Raw genomic sequence first — 8,229 nt, forward strand, 5'->3', positions numbered from 1 at the left:
GATGAACACAATACGCAAACTTTCATTTGTCCTCCCATACAGCAAAACGCTTAATGTGTCATAATGGACTAAATTTAATAATAATAAGGAATTTATGGGTATTCTGTAGTCTTTGACCAAGATATGACAATTCATCAGCCTATAAGTCTTGTTGACACAAAGATACAGACCAGCAGATATGAACGTTATGAATGCATTATGAAATGCATTAAGTAAAGGACAGCAGTGCGTTAAATTGCACGTTAAATGGTTTCCTCCCATTGAAAATCATTTAAATAAAACTCGTAATATAGCTTAATGGACAAAGACAATGATATAAAGAGCTGTAGACCGTTTTTCTGGAAAAACGTTTAACGTGAAACTTTGCATGTTGCGTTTATTCTGGGCTCACCTGCCTGTACATTAGTTATGTATATTTTAATAATGATGAGGAGCATACTGAGTTGCTCTTTATCATCTTAGTCCATTATGCCACATTATCCCATGCTTTGCGGTATGGGAGGAAAATACTATATACATATTCATTATATTAATAAACTGTATATTGAATTTGATATTTTAATAACACTATCTTAATACTTCAAGCCATATTAAGTGTTTATGGTTTTCTAGAAACTTTGCGCATTACGTTCATATTCTGCTGTACTGCCACGGATTTGCGGGTCTTGTCTGTTTCTCCTACAGATGACTTGCAGGAACCTGTTCGTTATTGCACTAAATTAGTTTGAATCGTTTAAGCACCACAGCATCTTGTCTCCATTAGCAACGCACACGATTAGTGTTGAATGCAAGTGACGTAGCAGAGAGTGCAAGCTGCGATTGCAAGTGACATTGTAATTTAGTTTCTTTTTTCTTGTCTTCAACACCTGGGCCCGTATTCATAAAGATTCTAAGAATGCTCTAAGAAAACTCTTAATTTAGCTTAAAAACTTTTACATAGGAGTCTTAGCTTAACAGCGATTCGGGACCGATCTGAGAGCAACTCTGAGTAAGGAAAAGACAAAAACTTTCATCAGAGTGCAAGTCTGAGAATGAAATACTAAGAGTGCAAGTCTGAGAGTGAAATACTGAGAGTGCAAGTCTGAGAGTGCAAGTACTGAGAGTGCAAGTCTGAGAGTGCAAGTACTGAGAGTGCAAGTCTGAGAGTGCAAGTACTGAGAGTGCAAGTCTGAGAGTGCAAGTCTGAGAGTGGAATACTAAGAGTGCAAGTCTGAGAGTGCAAGTACTGAGAGTGCAAGTCTGAGAGTGCAAGTCTGAGAGTGGAATACTAAGAGTGCAAGTCTGAGAGTGAAATACTGAGAGTGCAAGTCTGAGAGTGCAAGTACTGAGAGTGCAAGTCTGAGAGTGCAAGTCTGAGAGTGGAATACTAAGAGTGCAAGTCTGAGAGTGAAATACTGAGAGTGCAAGTGCAAGTCTGAGAGTGAAATACTGAGAGTGAAATACTAAGAGTGCAAGTGCAAGTCTGCTTGGCTGCGCAGTTGGGTCACTTTAGACCTGTGTTGTGCATCAAAGGGGTAAAAAATTAAGATTATACAAGTCATACTAATGAGAAACTTTCTTGTGATAATGAATGACGTGAAGTCATTATGAGAAAGTTTCTCATTATGAGATTATACTCATAAGTCATAATTACAAGTTTTTTCCCTAAAACTTTCTAAAAACAACTAAATTATGGGAAAGTCATCATAATACATAATTATACTAAATTATAATAATAATGTTTTTCATTATGATATGCTAAATCATCATTATGAGAATTTCTGTCAATATGAAATGCTAAGTTATAATTATGAGAAAGTCTCTTATTATGACTAACCGAATCGTTGTTTTCACTCAACTGAGGTAACAGGCAAAAATAATGGCTTAGTTTCTCATTTTAATGAGAAACATTCTCATAATAATGACTTGGTGTCTCACAATAATAATCTGCTAATTATTAATGTATGCATGCATGCACATTATTATACATCATGTTTCTCTTTATTATGACTTACAGAATCAGAGAATTAACTGAGGTGAAAATGGTTCTCCGTACATCATTGTCAAGGATTCTACCTTCAGGCAGTAAAACCAAACTTATTAAAAATTGCCATGGCAACCATAGTGGATTCATTGGCATCACTTTCAAGCTTTCAAATTTTTCAATCATGTTGAAGTGATATATTGACAGCAATATTGGTTATTTTATACAAGGTGTAAGGGAGTACACTTTTAGTACACTTTGTGGGTACCAGCATGTAGGGAAGCACTTAATTTGGATAATGATAACTTAACAGTCAATTTAAGCAGGGAAGAAGGAAAGTGTTTGATTCAACAGCCATGTTGTAATAAATGACATAGATGAGAGAGCAATCTTTTTACAGCTGTACTGCCCCACCTCTGTGTCTGCTGTTGCCACGGGGGTTTGGGAATTTCCAGTTTTCAAGTGACAGCAGCAGTTTACAAGCTTCAGTCAGTCACACAGAAGTGAGAACGGTGCTGGTCCGTCATCAGATAATAGGGTCAAACAAGCAATCAAGAAGTAGAGATGAAACCATAACGTTGTGAACTTGTGAATACGGTAGAGCAGGTCCTGGAGTGCTTCTGTCCTGTAGAGTTTAGCTCCAACCCTAATCAAACACACCTGAACAAGCTAATCAAGGTCTTCAGAATTACTAGGCCTACAGGCAGGTGAGGTTTTTTTCAGGGTTGAGGCTAAACTCTGCAGGACATCGGCACTCCAGGACCGACGTTGCCTACCCCTGGGGTAGAGGGTAAAGAACAGGGCCCGTATTCATAAAGATTCTAAGAATCCTCTCAGAAAACTCTTAATTTAGCTTAAAAACTTTTACGTAGGAGTCTTAGCTTAAGAGCGATTCGGGACCGATCTGAGAGCAACTCTGAGTAAGGAAAAGACAAAAACTTTTATCTTAGTAAGGAGGCGGGGTTGACCCCGTTGCTATGTATGACACAATCTTTTGAAGACTGTGATTGGTTGGTTGTCAAGAAGGAAATAAAAGAGTGCTTTTAAGAGTAGGGTATATTATAAGCCTTCACTTTGAAATTACAGGCGGAATTTTTCCTCTCGCTCTTTCTCACACACACACACACACACACTAAGAGTGCACACACACTAAGCACCCAACCAACCACCACCAGTGTGCAGCATCCAGTTGGATGATGCGACGGCAGCCACAGCACAATGGCGCCAGTGCGCTCACCACACACCAGCTACAGGTGGAGAGGAGAGAGTGATAGAGCCAATCAAGTGGATGGGGATTATTAGGAGGCCATGATAGACAAGGGCCAGTAGAGGGAATTTGGCCAGGACACCGGGGTTACACCCCTACTCTTTACGAGAAGTGCCATGGGATTTTTAATGACCTCAGAGGGTCAGGACCTCGGTTTAACGTCTCATCCGAAAGACGGTGCTTTTTGACAGTATAGTGTCCCCGTCACTATACCGGGGCGTTAGAACCCACACAGACCACAGGGTGAGCACCCCCTGCTGGCCTCACTAACACCTCTTCCAGCAGCAACCTAGTGACCAGGCTCAACCCTGCTTAGCTTCAGTGGGCAACCGGTCTTGGGCTGCAGGTTGATATGGCTGTATTTTAAATATTGGACCAAAAACTGGTAGAGCAATAATGACGGGAAAATGACTGTAGGTGGTGTGTGCATCTGTGTAGTTGGTTTGCAACCCACCAGTAAATCCAGAGAAGAAGAAAGAAGGAGGAGGAGCAGAAGAAGAAGAAGAAGTGTGAACACTTCGACTCCTCTCCTTTGGTTGGCGCTGAATCACTGCTGAACATATAAGTGGTCATATGACCACAGGGACTTGTGTTTACATTCTGCCTTACTGTACGCCGAAATAAAATTAGTGCGAGCTAACAGCAGAATGACCAAGCTGCAGGTCATCAACACGTTCCTGACGGAGCGCTTAATGGCGACGCTGAATGAAATCATGGACATGATCGGCGGGACTGTCCTGCAGTATGAAAAAGAGCTGGACAGCGTGCAGAAGGACAACGAGTACCTGAGACGCAGACTGAAGGAGATTGAGAAACTCGTCGAGTCAAACGGTACACTGACTCTTCTTAGAAAATAACGCGTTCTGCCGAAGTCAGCCGTTATTTACGTTCTTTAGGCAAATTACCATGGAAACCATGGTTTCCGCCAAAGTACCATAGTTACAACAGTAAAATAATAATAAAAAAACAATCAAATCAAATAAAAATTGAAGTAAAGAAAGAAATAAACACAGCCACACCATGTCGTGGTAACGTAAGTTTGGGAACTTAGTTATATCTAGTTACTGTTGTTAAATGTTTGTAAATGTAAATGTGTAATATTTAAAATAGCCTTTTTCATGTAAGGAACACGAACAATTACATATATGCCCATAGCACGTTTCAGGATTGAATAACAACCGAAGTATCGTCCTAAAACTACAACTAGACAACAATAGTGTACTGCAGCCAAATAAAATGTCAATTTTAGGCCATGCTCTGCTGTTTTATATCAGTTTTATAGTAATATTCTATAAAATTGGGCACTTAATGCTTATGATAAATTAGAATCCTTATGTTTTGAGGTAGACCCACTGATCTATATATAATGACTCTCTATTATAGATCAGTGGGTAGACCATGCCTCTCTAGAAGCGTTTAGCGTAAATTATGAAACTATTTGAATGCTAAACCACTGGCACTTGAAAGAAACAACTTTGTCTATGTATCTAAAACAAGTTTTGAATATGAAAATGTTAAAATTCATATTAAAGCTTTTAAATCAAAGATCTTTATAAGAACATTTGTAAGTCGCTTTGGACAAAAGCGTCTGCTAAATGACAAAAGTAAAAAAGTAAAGAGTGTAAAGACCATCGACTCTACCGTGCGACTCCACCGGGCAGGGACACCGGCAAGGGATAGTAGTATCGCTTTTTATTAAATTTTTTCATTTATATGTTTATTATTGAAATGTTGTTATATGCATGTGTCAATTTTATTTAATTTCTTTATTTTCTTAAATATGTGGGTATATAGTATTTATAGAGTTGTAACTTTTTAGTTTTAGTTACTTTTTCTTATTTGTAAGTCGCTTTGGACAAAAGCGTCTGCTAAATGACAAAAGTAAGTAAAGTAAGTAACATGCTTTCAAATTTCTGACATGAACTGTATATTCAGTTGTAACTTGCAGTTGTCGTAAAACGCTATGTTTGAATCTGGAGCTAAACTACATGACTTTTTAATTAGCCTAGTTAACAGATTTTAAATCACTAGGCATCATACACTAAACGACCGAGTATCATACACCACCAGACTTTAGGTCTTTCTGACCACAATAAACTGTGAGTCTGTGAACATCATACACTACGCAATTTTCTGTAAAATCTGACTTACAGCAACAAACCTGTGTATATACCAGTCCTAAGAATGAGTTAGGTTAGTGTCTTGGAAACTATATTTCCACCTGACCTCGTCACACCTTTCCTCTTTTACAGGTCCAGCTATTTCAAACCCTGCCCCATCATCTCCACCATCGCATATAAAGTGGACTTCTAGCATTGAAACTCAAACAATGCCCACAGAGATCTATCAGAATCAGAACCAGGTACAAACTGAACAGCTCACCAGCACAAAAGTAGAAGAGTTCTCCAAACATGCTCTTCTGGTGACCGAATCAGACATCGATATACCTCGGCCCCAGTTACCAAACACACTGGCTCACACAGATAAGGACTTTGAAACATCACATTTAAATGAATTTCCTTGTGGTGTAAAAACAGAGCCTTTTGAAAGTCTCGATTCACAGTCCACCAATGCCAACACATCGGTCTACAGTCCATTAGCTCATTGCACTGCTCATTTACCAGCTACTACTGATATTAACCACAAGTCTGATCCTAAAGTGTTCAGTATATCGAATTCCACTGATCTAGAATCAGCTAAATGTATGAAGCTAAAAGCTAAAACCTTGCAAGTATCCCTCAGTAAAATAAGCCAAAATGTGTTAAAGACCTCTTGTCCTGAATCAGGCGTAGCTCATGTCAACTACAACACCGCTCATCAAAACACAGACTCGAGATCAGTCAGGAACGACACGATTAGTGGCAATTCTCATCTCGGTATAGCTAGTGTTGCGGTCAACCACTTACGTCACGCGGCGTTCAGCAGGGAGGTCAGGCAGGGTAGAGGAAGAGGACGGGGACGAGGAAGAGTCGGAGGTCCTGGGACGCACATATGCCCACAGTGTGGAAAACTATTCCCCCATCATTCGCGGCTGAAGGTGCACATGCTCATTCACACAGGGGAGAAGCCGTACGCTTGTGCCCAGTGCGGGAAACGCTTCAACAACGACGGGACTCTGAGGAACCACAGCCGCGTACATCTGCAGCTGCGTCTGTTTGACTGTCCTGTGTGTGCACGTAGCTTTAAGGATGCGTACACCTGTCGAAATCACATGCGTGTTCATAATAGGTGAAGCAATGGTGTTTCTGCCTCAGCAGCCAAATAAACAGATCTTAAGCCCCAGGAAAGACTCATGGGAGGGCTTCCCTGGTGATCGTGACATGTGCTGTGCTGGATAATAGAGACAGCTAAAATGTGCCACGCTGGGAGACGCTGAACAGTATAACAAGTCACATGATGATCTTCATGTCCACAGAAAACCTTTCGAGTATCGTGTTTGATGGTGTTTTTGAAATTAATTTCATGTTGCTGTCGTGTGCCCTTGCCATCACACCAGTAGGACGCAACAAACAAGCACCAGTATTGCCAGCTGTTTTCTGCTACTTTTAATATGCTAAATTAAATAGTTTGAATAGAGATTTGACAGAGTGTTTAGTCTTTTGCGTTTCTCTATTATCAGCAGATGAAGGCCTAAAGGACCTTTTAAACATTGTGCAAAAGCATCATATTTGAATGAAAGTCCAACCTTCTAAAACGTTAACTTTAGTCCACGCGATATTGAACATTTTTGTCATTATTTGCTCCAAAGCTGAATGATGTGCATTGTTCAATTGTCTGTTTTGAAGTATTTTGGTAATCAAGCAGTTTCTGTTCCCATTGACTTCAGTTGTAGTTTTTTTTTGCCCATACAATGGAAGTCAATGGGAATCGAAGCTGTTTGTTTACCAACATTCTTCAGAGAACAGTCCTTTACAGTCCACAGAAGTCATAAGTTTGAAATGAAATGTTCATTATTTTGGTTGGCTGTCATTTTAAACATCTGAACAAGTTGATCAAGATCTTCAGGTTCACTTGAACATTTCAGGCTGTGTTTAACCAAACCCTATATGAAGGTGGACAGTATGTATGCTTATGGCTTATGTAATGTCTTGAATTTTAAGTCCAAATTTGTTTGGGGGAAAAAATGTTTCCACTAAATCCCACAAGGTGGCGATGTTGAGCATTTTTAGAACGAGATAAACAATTTCAAGCTTCGTGTAGTTACTTTCAAACCATATTTATGTGCCATCTCATTCATTGAACCAAGCTGGTGACATGTGTTCACCCTTGGAGGCTTTTTTTTTTGTTTGTTTTTTTTGCTGAAACTTTTCATGTAGGAGATGATAAATGGAGTTTTATCTATTACAAAAGTTTTTGGGCAGTGTTTTTTTTACTCAACCTTTTTTTACTTCAAGGCCCCCCACTGTGTACGTATGGAAAACACTGCTTTAAGGGCTTGTTTCATTCATTAAGACTTTAAATAGAATTTATCTTATCATTCACCTACCTATGTTGTTGAAAACCTGTATGACTGACTTTCTTCTGTGGTAAGATTAGGTACAATTTTCAGTGAATGCTGTAAATTTTAGACCGTTCAATCATATGCCACCAAAAGGCTCACACTATAGCAAATGAGATGTATAGGATACTTTTATTGTGTTTGTTTGTGTGTTTTTTTTAGCCTGACGTCCCCTGATCCCCATCCACTCTCACTGTATGGATGAGAGCAGCTTAGACATTCTGCTAAATATCTCCACATAAAAAAGAACATCATACAGGTTTGGACTGACATTTGGGTGGGTACACTCTTAAAAATAAAGGTGCTTCACGATGCCATAGAAGAACCTTTTTGTCTAAATGGTTCAATTAAGAACCTTTAACATCTGAAGAACCTTTCTGTTTCACAAAAGGTTCTTTGTGGTGAAAGAAGGTTCTTCAGATTATAAAAAGGAAGAGATGGTTCTTTAAAGAACCTTTGACTGAATGGTTCTTTGTGGAACCAAAAATGGTTCTTCTATGG

The 8,229-nt window shown here is 39.3% G+C and overlaps 1 protein-coding gene across 1 annotated transcript; it reads left to right on the forward strand.

Moving 5' to 3' along the window:
* Positions 1-3,695: 3,695 nt before the first annotated feature.
* Positions 3,696-7,575, forward strand: LOC306867752 (uncharacterized protein). Its single transcript, XM_079413603.1, has 2 exons — positions 3,696-4,061; positions 5,483-7,575. Exons 1-2 carry the CDS (start codon positions 3,878-3,880, stop codon positions 6,460-6,462), a joined length of 1,164 nt encoding a protein of 387 aa, XP_079269729.1. The 5' UTR covers positions 3,696-3,877; the 3' UTR covers positions 6,463-7,575.
* Positions 7,576-8,229: the final 654 nt, after the last annotated feature.

Source organism: Barbus barbus (assembly GCF_936440315.1).
Source record: "Barbus barbus genome assembly, chromosome: 4".
In the NCBI taxonomy this organism is placed as follows: Eukaryota; Metazoa; Chordata; class Actinopteri; order Cypriniformes; family Cyprinidae; genus Barbus; species Barbus barbus.